The following is a 19,302-nucleotide window of genomic DNA, read 5'->3' on the forward strand; positions in this document are numbered from 1 at the left end:
TTAGGCTTGAGGTGAGCATGAAAATTACGTCGAAAAATGAACTTGCATTTCATAGTATACAAAAGGAATTCAAAATTTAGCTGTACTTTGAAAATAAGCCAATCTAGATATATCCCATTCTCACTTGAGCCTTCCTAGACTAGTTTAGCCTCCCAAACACATACTTCTCTGTCTTTTTTTTCCTTGCAAACACATACTTCTCTGTCTTTTTTTTCTTCCCCCCTCTAGTATATTTTGCCATAGAGATGGTCAAAAGTATTTACATTGTACGACTGGTTGGTTCTTTTTTCACTACTAAAAAATCATGCAGGAATTTTCGACAGACAAATTCTGTAGCTGAACAGTAAAATTCGTCGCTAATATTATTTAGCAACGAAATAACGGCGGATTATCAAAAAAATCATTAGCCACAAGAAATTTAGCGACAGACTAGCGATGAAGTTCGCAGCTAATTCTAATTTTTTTATTATGTAGAAGAGGTTTTTCCTGAAAGGGCAGCAACAAGGGCAGCTTTAAAGTTGGGATCATTGGTTTAGGATGAAGCCATTTTCTCTATCAACAGCTTGTGAAACTCTGGCTTATTGTGACTATGGTCAACTGCACTAGTACTAGTACTTGTTCTTTTGCCATTCTCTAATAATGTTCTTGGTTGATCAGTTATAAGATTGAGAGAAGAATCTGGTTTTGAATGGTTGTGTTCTCCTTCATATGTTGCTACAATAATGGACTTATCATCAATACTTCTTTGCACCTGTCAAACACCACATAGCTAGCTCATTAATTATTAGGAGGATACTAGTATTGTAAAATTACCACAAAAAATGGTTTAAGTTATATATACGGTTAGCTTAAAGAATATCTACATTAATATATTAATACTGTATGATTCAAGACTCAAATTATGCTTTGGAATTTTACCTTTTTCTTGACAGTGCAGGTAGGAGCGAAAGAGCACTTGAAGTAAGCTCTGGGATAAGGGTTGTCTCTCGTTACTTTCTGACCATATTTCCTCCACTGATATCCATCATTGACTATCTGCATTATGTTTATATGTAATGCTTATTAGAATTGAAGTCAATTAATATGGTAATAAGGAAATGATATGAGGTCTAACTCAATCCTAAAAACTAACTCAAGATCATATGAAGATTATTTAAAATCATATAAAAAGACAAACTACTATCCTAGCCTTCGATGTGAACTATACTAACACCCCCGCACGTTTAGGCTGAACAACTAGAGCATGTACAAGATAATATGGGGGTCCAACATCGGGTGAAATAAGATTGATTGAATTTGGCTCTGATACCATGATAATAAATGAGTCTTAGACTAAACTTGGCCCCAAAAGCTAGCTCACGAGGTGAGGATTGTCCAAGATCATACAAAGAAATCAATTGTCATCCTGCCATAGATGTGAGACTACTAATACCGTAAATACTTATCCACATCGGGTGTTTACAAAATCATGTAAATTAACTTTAGTTAAGCGATTTAATGAGGTGAGAATGCATGTTCATTAATCATGATCATGTGCTAAAAGAGTATATATATAAACACATATTACACATCTACTGACTTGATGTAAACACCGGGTGTAGATGGGTTTTATCTTACTAACACTCATAAACATATATTAATTACTTTTTTTTTGCTTTCCATATATAATACAAGCGGAAGAGTACTCCAGAGGGAAAATGTAAATTAAGTTCGGATTGGATTTAGCTTTTTGGTTGTGCAAATGCCAGTTGAAAAGATAAGAAAATTATATATAAAGTGTAGGGATACTCTAAATGGTGTGAGACCTTTTGATAAAAATAATGCGGACATGACGAAAAGCGGACAATGATCACACCATGGTAAGAGTATTTTTGGGCTCAGTTTAGTACAACAACTGATATCAGATCCAATAATTCGATAAAACGAGTATGGATATGTAGAACGATGACGATTGGCTCATTTACTACCTTTACCATGCCAAAAGTAACTTGAAAACACACACGTGGCAGAAGAAGCCAGCCTTGGGCCTCGGTGGCCATAAATGCTTGGTCACGTGGGTGCATGACATATAGTGAATTTCGAAATTAATTGACAGGTGGATCTTGGTAATGGACTATGTTGAAATAATAAGTTCGAAGGAGAAATTGTTGGATGTGCAACACAGTCCGACATTGATATGTAGCTAAAAAATAAATAAAAAAAATAGAGAAGATAGATAAAAAGCGTAGGGTTACCTGCTTGATTTTTCGTATAATTAATTAATTAGTTCTACTTGTTAGATGGACAGTTTACTATATAACCAACCTAATAGTAGATAATAAAACACTATGGGCATATAAAAGTTAAATGTCATTAATTGGAGTGATAGGACTTACCAGATTTGTATCAGATCCTCCGGTAGTCCTAACATAATCCATAGAGCTATTCTGGGGTTTATTGTGCTCATGCTCTACTCGTGGTTTCTTGCATGAAGAGTCTTTTTCACTTGTGCTGCTTTCAGAATTTATTCCATGAAAATGAGCATCCAATAAATTGCCATTGTTGTTATTAGAAGTAGTAGTGCTTTCAGCTTTTCTTTTCCTTGATCCATCAATTCTAGTAGTACCATTACAATTACTGTGCAGCTTGCTCATGTACTCCATTAATTGGTTTCTCAAAGTATTATAGTTGTCACACATGACACTCAGCATCTCCTTAAGCTTCTTGTTTTCATCACTCAATCGCTTTAGTTCCTCTACCAAATCACCTGCCTAAATTATAAAGACAAAGAATATAAATAATGAAATTTAGTAATGCATGTCCCCATAGAATCACACATTTAGATCAATTGATTTAGTTTATAGTACACAGACAGTGCAAAAAATATTTAGATCTGCAAATTTAATTAGTTATATACACATATGCGCGGGGATGGCATAAAAGAGTTATACACAATAAAATTACTAGTAAAAGAAAATAAGATTTACAAACCTCAATTTTTGGTGGCATGTCTCCTCCCAATCCAATGAAATTACTCTGTACTTCTTGTTTCTGAAAGCAAAAAAGTCAAGAAAGATATTAGACGACCTAGGAATTTTATTTGGGAGATAATTAAAGCATCTAGTACTGTATATATATTTGGAAATTTCATAGATATATCCAAAAGTCTCACATACAGGTACTTCATGAAGAACACCAAGAGACGTTTTAGAACTCAAATCCAAGGAGGTATCAAGCAAAGTGAATTCCATTGCTTTAAGTTTCTTTAGAAATGTATCAATTAAAGTAAAGAGAATGAAATATTACAATGCAAATTAAATAGTTGGGAGGATCACACCTTATTATATATAGTCGTAATAAACACATAGCATGTTTATTTGAAGCTATAAACAAGATCCAGTTGATGGATATATGGTATCTTGAAAAAGGTCGTAAATTTTTATCATTGTCGGCCATTTCATATGTTGACTTGTTTTTTTCTACTAGTCAAAGTCAAGCCACCCCTTAGAAAACTACGTAAAAAGAAACATGAATGAATAATGTGTACAAATTAAAAGCCAAAAGAAAAAGGCTTAAAAAGTACATGCTCTGTCGCTATTATATTAGCCAGCCATATAGGTAGGTTGGTAATGGAGCGTGCTTAAGTGATAAAAACTATTCCTGCGTTAAATTTAAGTGTTTTAATTTAGCTGAGAGAAAAATTAACGAATAATTTTTTTTTTTAAAATCTTGTGGTCTTAAGTTAAAGATATTTAATGTACTAAAATATTCTTGAATATTGTTATTTTAAACTTACAAGTTTGAATTGTCAACTTATTAAATATATATTGACGCAGTCTTTTTGACACACACCAATAAAGAAAATAAGACACTTAAATTGGGACGAAGGGAATAATATTCCATCTCTTTCTAATTTGTTAGTCTTACTTTTTTTTTTTTAATCCGCTTCAAGAAAATATTATTTTATTAAATTTAATAGGTTTTGATTTTAACAATTTTATATTTTAATACTAACATTTTCTTATAAAAATGATAGTATAACATGATTAAGACTACAATATATGAAATACAATTTTATTATATATTATACACATTTTCAATTTAATATCACATCATTTAAAATCATTTTCCTTTTTTTTTTTTCACCCAAAATGAAACAGATAAAGATTATATGAGTATATTAGGATGAATTTTGAAGTCTTGTTTGACCCAATCTGCCAATTAACACATGTTGTCACGTCAACCGACTGACTAGCGTAGAAAATATATTTTTTAAGTGTGGATGTGGGCTTTACTTTTCTGCCACGGTTTGACACATTTTCCACGTTATTATCAAGTTATTTTACTGAAAACATACATTATTTGTTTTTCAGATATAAGGCATGGATTATGACTATTTTAAATTTGTCATTAAAAAAGAGAGAGAAAAAAGAAGATGCACGCAGTAGTCACCAATTTAGTTATCCAATACATCGGTTCATTATGTCACAGAGGAAGTAAAATATTTTATTCATTCGTAAATGAGCTGATTAGCATATTCGAATTAATTCAAACGTGTGATTTTTTTTTTTTAATAGAGAAAGGCAAAAGTAAAATCATCTGGGGCTGAGGTTTGGAATTAATAAGAATAATTTGTTTCCTTATGATTATCACCAATCTGGTTTTGTACACCAATCTGGTTTTGTAGATGTTCACATGCATGAGTATGCCAATTAAGAAAATGTACACGCTAAAATCATTATAAAGAGCTGAGAATGTTGAAACTTGAAAAGGAATTAATAAGGAAACATGAAATGAATTTCCTGAAAAAGTAAAATTTGAATAGGTTAATGTTTAAAATTCTTTAAGAATGTTACAGGAAAAAAGAACATAATTAATTAATGTATTTCACATGAAATAATAGATTAAGTCGTTTTGGGCGGCTAAGAAGGTCTCAATGGTTACTTAAAGGGAAATAAATGAATTGAATGCAATGAACGAGTGAAGTACATGTTGAATTTGCTGACTGCCCACTGCTCAATTGGATTTTTTGTTGTAGGATTAAATGAGGCCGAGTTAAATCCAAGATTCTTTTGTCAGTTTCATAGATGTTTGTACTAATTTTGTCGATTTCGGGTGTATTTGAATTTAGCCTCTTACAAGGTTCAACACGAGCTTAGAGCCTTTACGTTTTATAAAAACTATTTATTTTTACAGCCTCTTTACCTTGACAAGGTAGGGATAAGACTGCGTACACTCTTTACTTCACAAGGTAGGGATAAGACCGCGTACACTCTATCCTTCACAGATCCATTAAAGGAATTACAATGGATATGTTATTGTTTGTTTGTGTTAATAACAAAGTATCTTGATAAAAGTGTATCTCCAAAAAGCCTATTTTATATTGAGCAAATGATGGAAGTTTGGGGTTCCCAACAAGATTTGTGTATTGGGTAATGGAATGTGTAAAAACAGTAAGTTACTCCATTTTGACAAATGGAGTTACAGCTGAACCATTTCAGGCCGCTAAAGGGTTGAGACAGGGTGACCCAATGTCCCCATTTCTCTTTGCTATTGCAATGGAGTATCTTAGCAGACACCTAGCTTACCTCAGTTCAAAGAAGGAATTTAAGCACCACCCAAAATGTGCAAAGCTGAAAATTACTCATCTCAGTTTTGCGGATGACTTACTTCTTTTTACTAAAGGCGATGCTAAAGCAGTGGGGGCTTCGACATGACAGATTTGTACTCTTCACCAGAGCTTCAAGCCAACTTATCAAAGAGTTGTGCTTATTTTGGAGGTGTAGATAGTACTACCAAGGCAACAATCTTACAACAATTGGGGTATTCTCAGGGAGGATTACCCTTAAGATATTTGGGAATCCCATTGGCATCCAAGAAGTTCTCCTTAGTTCACTGGCAACCGTTAATCGAAAAAATTGTTTCAAAGATTTCCTCTTGGACAGCCAAAACCTCATCTTATGCAGGTAGGACTCAACTAGTTAAAACTGGGTTGTTTGGTGTTCAATCATACTGGGCTCAAATCTTCATATTGCCCGCCAAGGTGCTCAAAACCATCGAAGCATATTGTCGAGGCTATATCTGGTCAGGGGCTAATGTGATCACAAAAAGAGCATTGATCTCATGGGGAAAAATGTGCCTACCGCTGGCTGCTGGAGGATTCAAGATTACTAACCTTAGACTCTGGAATAAGGCTGCTCTTGCTAAGTTTTGTTGGGACATAAAGAAGATAAATTGTGGACTAAATGGAGTTACTCTTTTTACATCAAAGGAAGACCGTTGAATGACATACCTATACCACAACAAGCAAGTTGGATGGTAAGGAAGATCATAAAATCTAGAGGTTGTTTGAGTCAAATTGAAGGCGCACCAAAGGGATCACGAAGCTGGATCAGACACATTTATTTACAACTGCTTGAGGTGCATCAAAGAGTGACATGGAGTTATTTGATAGTTGCTAATGAAGCAAGACCAAAGACCCCTTTCACCTTATGGGTATTACTACATGGGAATTTAAATACTGCTGATAAGTTGCTAAAATGGGGATGCAATGTCAGTCCCATATGTGTAATGTGTCAACAACAAGACGAGACAAAGGATGACCTATTTTGGGAATGCTCTTTTGCCACCAAACCATGGGACAGGCTTATGAGATGGATTCAAAACAGAGATGCACGACAGAGTAACTGGGAACAACATCACTGATGGTTATTGGGTAGTGCTAAAGGAAGGAAACCTCAAGCCAGACTGATCAGGATGGTTTATGCAGAATTCACCTATGCTATTTGGAATGAACGGAATACAAGAATTTTTTAGCAACGTGAAAGGACCGAAGATAGCTTAGCAAGGGAAATTTCGTGTATATGCAATGTTCGAGCAACAGTAGGAGTGAGAGCCATGCTACAAAAGCTTTATTTTTAGATAGCAGCTTTTAGTTAGACTTGTTTAAGTGATTTTCCTCTTTTGAGATCAGTCAGTTGGGATTTAGCTCGACTATGCTGTGTACAGAAATACTTTGGTGATTAATGAATACTTTTAATTACAAAAAAAAAAAAGTACTCATTGTAGCGACATACCTTTTATTCGATGAGTCAGCAAAAAATGAACATAATGATTTAAGATATTAATCGATATAGGCGCGTTAGAGAACAACTTCTCATTTTACTCATGTAGCAAAGAGATAATGGTAAAAAATACACATGAATATCATTTTTTCATGAATTTTATTTTTAACTATTAGCACTTTTCTCAAATTTTGGTGCCCGAGACAATAATCCTACAAAAAGCAAAACAACATAAGAAACACAAACTAAATGAGCATTGAGGACACAAAAGGTCTATGAATTTGGTATCAAATGTGGTGTAAATTAACGGCATATCAGAACATAGAGTTGTAGTCGAGAAACCGATCGCAAAGTAAATGAAAGCGCAGTTAGAAAAGAAACTGTTGGGGTCATACAAGCTAGCTTATTCAATATTAAATTCGACAACGGATTGATAGAAATATCTTGATATCCTTTGATTCAGGGAAGACCTTCTAAAGAAATCTCATAGCTTACTAACAACACTCTTCTGATGTGCATCCTACATATTTCACGAATACGCACATTCAAACTAAAGATGCTTATTTAATGGTGATTTTGTTCATGTGACGAAAATTTGACGTATTAGCCCAAGTTCTTAATTTAATATGTGAAAATTGCATGATCCGTGAAATATTTAGGGGATAATCAAACAATGTTACTCATAACTTCGATATTACCAATACAGTCTCCATTGCATAAAAAACAAGAGACTCTATCAAACCATTTTGAACTTGAGATCAGATAAAATTGCGAGATCCCAAATGTTGCTTTGCACATGTATGTATAATGATCTCCAGTTTTAGTCAACACCATCTTCATTAGACGCGCTACCAATATTGTCGAGCATTAAATTGAGGTCCTTTAAGTTTTAGCATAACTTGATGTGTTTGGCCGCTATTAGCTCTATCAGACACCACAACTTTAACAAAGACGAGTTTCTTGTCTAACTAATTTATTCTGTCGAAACCTCACCGAATCATGCGTGCAAAATTTCCGGGTAGATATTAGCTTCCTCTAGTCGAAGTTTCTCCAAACTCAATCAAACAACATTGAGGAAGAAAGTAGGAAGAGTATAAAAGACCGCATGGAAATACATTTGTCAAGATTCAATTAGATTATCTTTCACAGTGCGGAGAAAGAGAATTGCATGGTAATGTTGAGGTCTAGGTTCTACCATAAGGTTAAAAAAATAAAAAAATTCTGATGGAAGTCTACTTGAGCAAGATAGATTGGGGAAGAGTTAAATATAGGTTGGGCCATATGTAACGACCCGCTTGATCGTTTTGAGCTATTAGACTTGTTTTTCCTAAAATACCCTTCCCATAGTTGCATCTTGGTATTTATGACTTGCGCGGATGGGTGACGCGGTCCTTGAGGTAATCGAGTGAGTTTCAGATCAGTTTTAGCAAAATTGGAAGTTCTTAAGTTACGAAAATGAAGAAGTTTGACCAAGTCAACATCAAGGGTAAGTGCGTCATTTTTGAAGTTTCGACGATTCCATCAGGTCCGGAATGTGATTTTTGACATAGTTGGACTGTTGGTTCGAGTCCCGAGGCATTCAGGTGTGATTTGGATTGTTGGTTGAAAATCTAGTATTTTGAAGAATTAGAGTTGACCTTGGTCAACATCGAGTCAAGATGACCTCTTTTAGGAATTTCGAGTGTGCAGACAAGTTTGTAGCGTGCTATATGATCAAAATTTTTCGTAAGCGGTGTCACATTTTAAAATGAAAATAAATAACGTCATATTTAAAAAATAGCACAATATAAATATAGCACAACTATACATAACTCTCCCCGATGAATTTTCATTTTTTAAAATGTATTTAAAATAACCTCACTAGAAATAATACTGAACGCGTCATTTTTCTATATAAGGAGCCAAACGATCACTAAAAATTCTTTATTCATTTGATTCCGCAAATCGTCTTAATCAATTTTTGTTGATGAGAAAAAAGATACAAGGAAAAACAAAAACATAGCACACAGCTAAGTAGGGAAGCAGCATCCTTAAGCATTCACCGAACCTGGACAAGAAGATCCTTCTGTATTTGTACACATGAGGGTGAGATTTTTTTTTTTAAACGAATGAAGCTGGTTAGTCTCGAACAAACGACATCTAACAAGGAAAATGAGGCGCCTAACCAACTGCGCTCTATCATTGTTTTTGTCAAGAGAGTCACTTATTCTACTTATCCTTGTTATATTGCTTCTGCCTTCCAATTATGTATACATATTTATTAAATTTTTTTGACGAAACAGTGTCCCCTGACATCCCTTGACCTAACCTAAATCCGCCCTTGGCCCTCGCGATCGCGAAGAGTTATGTACCTGAACAGTTTTTAAATCCTATTTTGAGTTCATTCTTCATATGCCCATTTTAGAAGGTACAGACCTCTATTAAAGTAATTCCAAGTACAAAATTCAAGTCCCTTCATCAGGGTAAGTTTCTAACCTTAATCTAACTGAATATAAATGATTCATTCCATCAATTTATGATTCGATTCATGATTTCTATGTAGTAAAATAAGGGTTTCCATGAGATTGGGTTTTATTGAGATTTATGAAAATGATCATTTGTGGTTAGAACTTCATGATTTTTAGGATATCGAATCTAGACTGTGTGTAAGATGAATTTATGCTTAAATTTCAATTTTTTCCTTATGGGCTAGAGGTTGCCTTTTTTGGTTCATTTTTGGGTCCCGAAATAAAGTATAACAGTATGAGTATCGTTGGACTAGTCTAACTCTGTAGACTACTATTTTGATTAGATATAACTCGTTTGGCGAATTTAGATGCGGTAGAGCTTTCAGAAGGCTTAATCTTCGCTCGGATAGAGATTTGGACCGTTTGGAGGCATTGACGAAGGGCAATCCATTCATGAGCTTTGTGACTGTCACATCCCAAACCGAGGAGCATGATGGGCACTCGTCTTTACTGGCCGAGTACCACCTGGCGTACATTCAACATACTAAACTATGAGGAGCCATATGTCCTATGTGCAACATAAAGGGATCACCTGCACCCAGAAAAGGCCCAACACAGTAATTTATATATATACACGCAAGCCGACCAGGCTGCTACTAATGTCTACAAAAGATCACATGGCTGACAAGGCCACAACAACAGTACCAGTACCAAACTAAGGCAGGAAAGGCCGCATATAACATCTATACATATAACACCTATCTATAAGCCTCTAAGAGTAAGCATAAACATAACATAGCGTCGGGACAGGGCCCCGCCATACCAAAGATATAAAGATAAAGCATGTATATCGTAGCATATCAAAATTCAGCAAGTTCGGAAGAAGTGGAGCTTGCAGACTATCTGCTGAACTGTGCAAGACTAATTAGATGGTCCTCCAAGCTGCCTGTCAAGACCTGCAGCACGGAATGCAGTGTCCCATGAAATGGGATGTCAGTACGGATGAAAGTACTAAGTATGTAAGGTAGGAAGACAACAACTAACAAGGAAACGTAGTAGAAGAAGAACCATATGCAATGCATGCTGTAGTTTAAAATCATGAATATACATATATATACTTAAGTAAAAGTAACATCATCATCATAACGTACCCGACCTTAACAAGACTCGGTGTGAAGCGTACTCGGCCATAATAGGGCACGGTGTGAAACACACCTAGCCTTAACAGGACTCGGTGTGAAATGTACCCAGCCATAATTGGACTCGGTTTGATTACCCAACTGATCAGTGGTTGCACAATAGGTGCCGTACCCGGCCGACTATAGCGGGGCTCAGTGTAGTAAAACAACGTCTGGGCCTTTTGGAGTGACGTAAGGTCGGTGACCCCGAATACGTTATGTGATTATCCTCATCAATAAGAACTTCAATAGAACTTGGATCACAATGAACTAAACCATCAAATAACATATTGAATCATGAAACGTAAGAAGTAGGAAGCATTAAAATGGAGTAATCTCTTTATGGAACGTTCGTTAATAGGTATAGTTAGATTCGTGCGAAAGAATAAGGAGAACGAAAACCTTACATACATTGTTAGCTATCTTTGACAATCCAACCTCGCAGCCCGTATAGCGCTAGAACCTTAAACTATTTCCGGATCAACGATAATACTGCGAGTTTCCAGCAACTAAATGAACGTTAATCTCATCACGATGAAAAAAATGAAACAACGAGATTGAAGCGGTGAGCAAAAGCCGTATGTTGTTCTTAAGAAAAATTATACCACGCTTCCCCAAAATTGGGGCTCACGTTGCTGTTAGGAAATGAACATCACGTTGCTTGCTCGCTGCATATTTAGAGACAATATTGAGTTAAAGAGAATGGTACAATTCAAAGTGAGAAATTGAATCTCCCTTAGTACGAATTGCTGCTGCCAATATATTCCCTCATCAACCTCTTCATCAACTAAACTAATTTCTTCAAACATATTTCTTATTCAAGGATTGTGGGGGTCCACCATATTAGCAAATACATACTTATCCATCATAAAATTCCACTCATTACCATTAATACATTAGTCACTTGCTAACTCTTCTTCCATAATGCCATTTGGACTTGCTACCTTTTCTTTTATGATGCCATGTGGAATTCTTGTCCCCTTAATCTTTATCCACAATATTTCCTTAATAACTTTTTTGTCTTCCCCCATAATCTCTCACTAATCACTTATACACATAATTTTTTTAAATCTCAATTCACTTAAATAGTAATCATTTCTAATACACTTCATATACTCATTGTCATGATTATGTGACATAACACTAGTCCATATCCTTTTTTGGTACACACAAAATATTATTTCTAATCACCATCATTCCACTTTCGAGTCTTAAATAATTTCGGGACTTCATCCGTTTATACACCGAGCTCTTGATTTGCATGTTTGAATATGACCAAATCCTCTACGCTCGGGTAATTTAATCATGTTGGACGGTTCAATTTCCTAGTTCAAAATACGGGGTATTATAGCTTGGACTGTATTTCATTTAAATAAATGTCGAACCTTGACGAAACTTTTTTTCTTCGATCCGTTTAACTTCTAATCCTTACGACATATCTTTACTATCATCCTAACCACCTACAAGCTTGGGGGTAATCTCATTTTTCCCTAATTATGTCTATTAGCTTGCAGGCTTTCTAACACACGAAAACACGGGATGTAACAGTGACTTCAAATATAAGGCAAGTTGCAACTTACTAGACCCTTTATGTAGTGTTTATGTTGGTTTATGCAACTACCCATTTGGTTGTTTAGGCTCTTTTGACCCTTTTACCCCCATTGACCTTTTTCCTAGCTCCGTTAGAGTGATTTTGAGCTGTGGAAATGGGTGGAACAGTTCTCGAGATAGTAGGGAGAGTCCTGATGGAATTTAGAAGCCTTTAAGTTGAATAAGTCAGAAAGAGTTGACCAATAGTTGGCTGTCGGGTAAACGAGTCTTTTTGAGATTTTCGTCAGTTTCATTAGTTCCGGAGGGTCGATTATAACTTGGTAGGGTGTTTGGTTTGGTTCCCGAGGCACTCAGGGGCGTTTTGGTCTTTGGGTTGGAAACTTGGTTTTGGGGGTTGATCGGGTCGAGATGACCTCGTTTGGAAATTTCGACGACGCGGATGCGTTCGTAGCATGTTTTGATAGTAGGTTGTATGTTTGATTTGTATCCGGGAGGTCTCGGATGAGTGTCGGGTTTCAGATTGAACTTGGTGAAAAATCAGGATTTTCTAGTTTCTGGTGTGCTGCATATGCAGACCTGAGTTCGCATCTGCGAGCTCGCCTATGCAGGACTTGGTCCGCAGATGCAAGATGTGAGTTGTCAAGTGAGGCCGCATCTGTGGACATTTCTTTGCAGATGCGAGGCCGCATCTGCGGGAAATGGGTCCGCAAATGCGAGATTGCTTGAATCAAAAACCTTAAATCCCCAAATTCAAAACCATTTCTTTCCATTCACTAAATTGGAGACTTAGAGGGTTTTAAGGGAAAATTTTGCTGAACTTTGAGGAATCTTCCATTGGTAAGTTCCCTATCTTCTTATTTTGTTTATGTTACCAATAAATTGGGGATAATTATGTCAGAGAACCATGTTTTGAGTTGGGGTTTTGGGTGATGAACCCTAAATTAATTTTTGAACCAATTTTTTTTTATCTAAATCAAAGTTTTTTTTGGTAAATTTCCTAGATTCTAATCATTTAATCATTGTGTATCTAGTTCCTAAGCTTGAATTGCTCTTTTACTTAAGATTTTGATTTGGAAAATAAGGATTTTCTTATAATTGTTTTTAATGAAATAAGGAAATTGATGCTAATTTGAGAGTAGTTTGTGATGATGATGGGTTTTTGGACTTCCTAAACTTTGGGTGGCCTAATTTTCCTATAAATTCCCTCTTTTACCCTTGTGGGATGGGGTCCCCTTTTTAGAGGTAGTTTTCGATTTCGAATGGTTTTGTGGCATTATGGGTATCGTTAGCCTCGTAATCTAACGTAGAATAATTTTTTGGTAGACTTTGATCCATCCGAGGCTATTCAGAAGGGAAAGACTTTGGCTTGAGGTTCGTGGCACCTGTTCAGCCTTCGAGGTAGGTTATAACTTACCCTTGGTTAGACTCCGATTGGCTAATCATATATAGATGTTAGTTATTGACAGGAAAAACATGATGGGCCTTCGGGCATGGTGTGGAGGTAATTCCAATTAGGTTGGTATCGTCAGCTGTTATGTGGGCTTGTAGCCATGTTTAATATACTTGTGATTTGTTGTACTCATCTCTGTTTCTTGATATATCACTTATCATCTGGAAAGAAAGGGTAATATTGATGGATGGATTTGATATTCCTTTTATGGCAATATCTATTGATTTATTGTTTGTGATGATATCAAGGCTGATTTCATGCATGGCATTGCATTCCATCTTATCCTGGATATGATATGACTATGGTTCTGAAATGATATAAGTGAGAGAGTGTAGCCTCCGAGGTATTTGCCAGAGAGTGTAAAAGAGAGATGAGAGTCATGATTCGAGGTATTTACTGGAGCAGAACGTGTGCTCGTGATCCGAGGTCATATACCGGAGCGAGGGAGAGTGTATTCATGGACTTCGCGGGTCCCCCATTGGTCATGGCTATTGAGGCATTTCCCTTAGCATATGTGTACGATGGAGAAAAGCCTGTGTGGCAGCCCCTTGAATAGAGAAGGGCCTGTGTAGCAGGTCACTGCAGTTGCGTTGCATTGCATCGCATTACATTCACATACATTCATCTTTTCTTGACGGTTGACTTGACATCTTATACTTATCATCTGATCTTATACTTAACATGTTTTATGACCTGTTCTTGACTGCTTATCTGCTCTACTTGTCTATGTCTTTTTATTTATATATGTGAACTGATCGTTGTTGGCCTATGATACCTATGAGTACGTGTGTTTGTACTCATACTACACTTGTTGCACTTTTTCTTGAATACAGAGTTTGCTGTTGGTTTTAGTTCCCGTCCTTGTGAGTAACCTCGAGGCTTTCTGATAGAGATTTCAGGGTGAACAATTTTCCAGATCCGCAGCCCGAAGACTCTTCTTTATATACCTGTCTTCTCTTATTCCGAGACAGTATTAGTAGACTTTGGGATTTATGTTTCCTATTCAGACTATGTATTTATTTAGTAGTGGCTCTTGTACTAGCTTCAGACCAGATTTTGGGGTTATTTATGTATTGGTACCTTCGCACTATTGATATGTATATATATTGAGACTGTTAGTATATTACTGCTTATTTCCGCTAGATGAATGTTAACTAAAATGAGATAGTTTAAGGGAAGGGTTCACCCACCAGGGGGTTAGTGTGGGTGCCCTCGCGAGTTGGGTCGTCACAGTTTAAATAATAAAGGGGCGTAATGGGAAATCAGGGTCCCGTACTTGTGAGGTGACGAGCACTTGTGCAGGTACCGGTGTATTTGTATGGTTAATAAAAATACAAATAATTATAATTGTGATGGAGACTATGCGTTTAGCCTTCGGGCCTTGGAGATGGTGATTAAATCCACTAGGTTCGTATGGTTGTTGCTTACTTGGGCTATGATAGCCATGTTTAATTGATTCTTGTGATTATTTGACTCATCTTGCACTCATCACTCCACATCTCGTTTAAGTTGGGAAAAATGACATATCTTGATAAATTGAATTAGTATTATGCATTGGTATGGTGTACGGATATCCATTACATTTATTCATGATATTATTGGCATCTGATTAATGAGATACGAGAAAGGGGCCTTGGAGGATAGATATTGGATATGGTACGTGGATGAAGTGATGATGATGTTATAGCCTAAGGGTTGGTACCCGATGTGAATTGGGAGTTCTAGTATTCTGGGTGGATATATGGTGATGATATTATAGACTAAGAACTGGTACTCAATGTGGGAGGTCTGGAATTCCAGGTGGTTATATAGACCTCATCAGTCCCCCATGGGTCACGTGAAACATACTGCTGGAGCGCGTGTATACCGGGTATATATGACCATTGCATAGCATACATTTCACCTGCATTTCATACAATTTATAAATGTTGATGTGATTTCATGCTATATATGCCTTAAATGATATAAAGATGGAATCTTATGTTTTACTCGCTGAAGAAGAAAGAAAAATAGAATCTTTTGGCTTCCTTTGACTTGGAAGAGGGAAAGACTGAACCTTTTTGGTATAACTTCTTCTAAAGGGAAGAAACACTGAATCTTTATTAATAGTCATAAAGGTCGAGTCTTTATGAATATATGTGCCTTATTTGATACAAAGGTTGGATCTGTATCAATAAACTTGCTTAATTTAATGGTAAGGTGGAATCTTTGTGATTGTGGATGTCTGAAATGGGTAAAGATTGGATCTTTATCGCCATACCTATTGTAATTTATGTAAAGATGGAAACTTTATGATTATACTTGAAAAGGGATGGACTTTATGCCTTGGTTTAGCGGTACAATCTTTACTCAAATTGTTGAAATGCCTATAAATTATACATATTTTTTTAACTAACTAAGGAAGAAGAGAAGTATCGAAGTACCAACCTCTCCATTGGTATAGTTTAGGGTCGGTCAACGACGCTGCAGGGTAGATGTGCTTCTCGTACTCACTCTACACTTGTTGCACCTTTTGTGTGTTCGGACGTGAGTTGAGTATCGAGGTTCGGCAATTGTCGAAGTGTGCCATTTTGGAGTCTAGGCTGTGTTATCCAAACTATGTTCAAAACCAATAAATCAGAAACTTGGATTAATCTGGAAAAATATAAAATGCATAAACTAAAAATATCCGAGTCCACAGAATTTACTGTGTGTCCTTAAGGATTTAAGCCCCTCAAGTATCCGAGGTTATGGATTATGGCATAGCGGTACCTCAAACCCCACCAACTTAGTCAAACGCAAATTCGACAACAAATCACATGAAGACTCGATTTTTGTTTGTAAGAAAGTATGCAAAAGTCTAAAAATTAGTGCAGAAAAATCTGTAGAAAATGAGGCAATTTCTATGATTTATAGACAATGAAAGGGTGAGATGGAGAGTTGCAATCCAAATGGTGCCTTTTGGGTGCACTCCAAAAGGTACCTTTTCTCATTTCCCATTCACACCTTAAAATCCTAACAATCCCCCACATAAATGGGGAATGACTCTATGATTAAAACATGCATAGAAAAACAGTGTGATTCGTAAGCAAGGATTAATTGCATCTGGATAAGTAGGTTTCCCTTTGAACTTTTGGTAGTGAACATATGTCGGATACTTGGTCAATCGGTAGATTTGATATCTTTGAACCATCAAGATTTGGTGTATACCTAGACAACCAGATGTCACACAATTAACCATTTAATCGTCTTTGGTTCTCACTGTTGTGTTTGTTTCAGCTATGAACACCGCTTGGTTTCATAAGTGCGAAGAGCATGGGCCTTTACCTAACATACTTCTTGAAGCGGCTTACACTTCACACTCACATAGGTGGTTCCTAAACGTGTCATCCCGTAGATATACCATTTGGTCATACCTCCCAAACTTAGAAATCATTAAAAAGCTTAAGCTTTATTAACTCATAAAAAAACCTTAATGCTTTATGCTTGTTTCTAAACATTGTTTTCATCATGAGAATAGGTTGAGTTATTTGACAATGGTGAACCATCATTCATAACTTTGTTTGATTTTTTTGAACCTAGCTCTTGGGATCTACAGTCTACTAGGTAGAGTTATCACCATGATGACATGTCCTAGACCTTAAACCCATTCCCGTCGATTATCTCTTAACCGCCTGTCTAGTTAGGCCTTTTATAAGTGGATTCGACACATTATCTCTTGACTTTACATATTCAATTGTGATAACTCCACTAGAGAGTAGTTATTAAACGCTATTGTGTCTCCGTCGTATGTGACGAGATTTCCCATTTTACATAATGCTTCATGCCCTTCCTATTTCTTCTTGGCTATCACAATGTATGCATATAGGTACCACAGGTTTGGGCCAGAAAGGAATATCTTCTAAGAAATTTCGGAGCCATTCAGCTTCTTCACCGGCTTTGTCTAGAGTTATGAGCTTAGAATCGATTATAGAGCGAGCAATTCATGCCTGTTTGGACGACTTCCATGAAACCGCTCCTCCACCAATCGTAAATACATATCCATTTGTGGATTTGAATTCTATTGATCCGGTGATCCAATTTGCAACATTGTATCTTTCAATAAATGTGGGATATTTATTGTAATGCAAGACAAAGTTTTGGTATGTTTTAAATGTCCAAGAACTCATTTAATTGCCATACAATGTGTTTAATTGGAATTACTCGTGTACTGACTTAGTTTACTTATAGCACAAGATATATCTTGTCGCGTACATTTCATGATATACATTAAACTTTCCCAAACCCTAGCATAGTCCAATTGACACTCACTTTCACCTTTGTCCTTTGCAAGAGCAAGGTTTACGTTAATTGGGGTTTTTGCAGTTTTGAAATCTAAATACTTGAACTTCTCAAGTAATCTTTCAATGTAATGACACTGAGACAACGCCAGACCTTGAGGTGTCTTATGGATCTTAATTCCTAAAATTAAGTCGGCAACTCCTACGTCTTTCATATCAAACTTACTAGCAAGTATGCACTTAGTAGCATTTATGTAATTAGCAATATCGTTACTCATTATCAACATATTATCCACGTATAAACAAACAATGATGACGTGATTTGGAGTGTTCTTAATGTAGACACATTTGTCACAATCATTTATCTTGAATCCATTTGATAACATTGTCTGGACAAATTTCGCATGCCATTACTTGGGTGCTTGTTTTAGTCTATAAAGAGACTTAACAAGTCGATACACATTTTTCTCTTTTCCGGGAACTACAAACCCTTTGGGATGTTCCATGTAGATTTATTCATCCAAATCTCCATTTAAGAAGGTTGTTTTCATATCCATTTGATGGATTTCAAGACTGTACACGACAACTAATGCTATTAACACCCGAATGGATGCGATCCTCGTTACCGATGAGTAAGTGTCAAAGTAATCAAGACCTTCTCGTTGTCTAAATCCTTTAACCATATTTCTTGCCTTATATTTATCAATAGTGCCATCATCTTTCATTTTCTTTTTGAAAATCCATTTGGAACCTAAAGGTTTGTTTACTGGAGGAAGATCAACCAATCCCCACGTATGGTTGTTCAGTATGGATTCTATGTCACTCTTGATTGTCTCTTTGCAAAATTGAGCTTCCCAGGAAGACATAGCTTTTTGAAACGTTCGAGGCTCATTTTCCAACAGAAATATTAGAAAATCTAGTCCAAAGAAAGTAGATGTCCTTTGGCATTTGCTACGTCTTGGATTTTTTGCATCAGGAATATCTTCCTTTGTTTCTTTCCGAGGTCGTTTAGATCCTTCGCTAGATGAATCACATTATCTTTTATAAGGATATATCTTTTCAAAGAAGTCAGCATTATCTGATTCAATTTCGATATTCACATGAATGTCGGGATTTTATGATTTGTGAACCAGAAATTGATATGCTTTACTATTAGTGGAATATCCTATGAAAACACAATCAACGGTTCTAGGTCCTATTTTTACCCTTTCGGTTTTGGAACTTGCACTTTGTCCAAACACCCCCACACTTTGAAATATTCTAAATTGGATTTTCTTCCTTTATTTTTCATATGGAACAAATTGTGTTTTTCAATGGGTCACTTGACTGAGTATTTGGCTATCCATCAGGATAGCTCCCCCCATCCCCCCCAAC

General features: G+C 36.2%; 1 protein-coding gene across 1 annotated transcript; it reads right to left on the reverse strand.

Annotated features, from left to right (window-relative positions):
* Positions 1-55: 55 nt before the first annotated feature.
* On the reverse strand, positions 56-3,334 carry LOC132603627 (probable WRKY transcription factor 40). The gene is made up of 5 exons (XM_060316762.1): positions 3,156-3,334; positions 2,971-3,030; positions 2,376-2,750; positions 919-1,035; positions 56-751 (listed from the first exon to the last, which is right to left on the reverse strand). The coding sequence occupies exons 1-5, from the start codon at positions 3,228-3,230 to the stop codon at positions 533-535; spliced, it is 846 nt and encodes a 281-aa protein (XP_060172745.1). The 5' UTR covers positions 3,231-3,334; the 3' UTR covers positions 56-532.
* Positions 3,335-19,302: the final 15,968 nt, after the last annotated feature.

This window comes from Lycium barbarum, chromosome 7 (genome assembly GCF_019175385.1).
Source record: "Lycium barbarum isolate Lr01 chromosome 7, ASM1917538v2, whole genome shotgun sequence".
In the NCBI taxonomy this organism is placed as follows: domain Eukaryota; kingdom Viridiplantae; phylum Streptophyta; class Magnoliopsida; order Solanales; family Solanaceae; genus Lycium; species Lycium barbarum.

Excerpts from the sequence above, each read along its gene's own strand:
- LOC132603627 (XM_060316762.1), bottom strand. The coding sequence starts at position 3,230 with ATGGAATTCACTTTGCTTGATACCTCCTTGGATTTGAGTTCTAAAACG. Across the intron at positions 2,751-2,970 it reads ACATGCCACCAAAAATTGAG|GCAGGTGATTTGGTAGAGGA; the intron begins GTTTGTAAATCT and ends TTTATAATTTAG. Across the intron at positions 752-918 it reads CCTGCACTGTCAAGAAAAAG|GTGCAAAGAAGTATTGATGA; the intron begins GTAAAATTCCAA and ends GGTGTTTGACAG.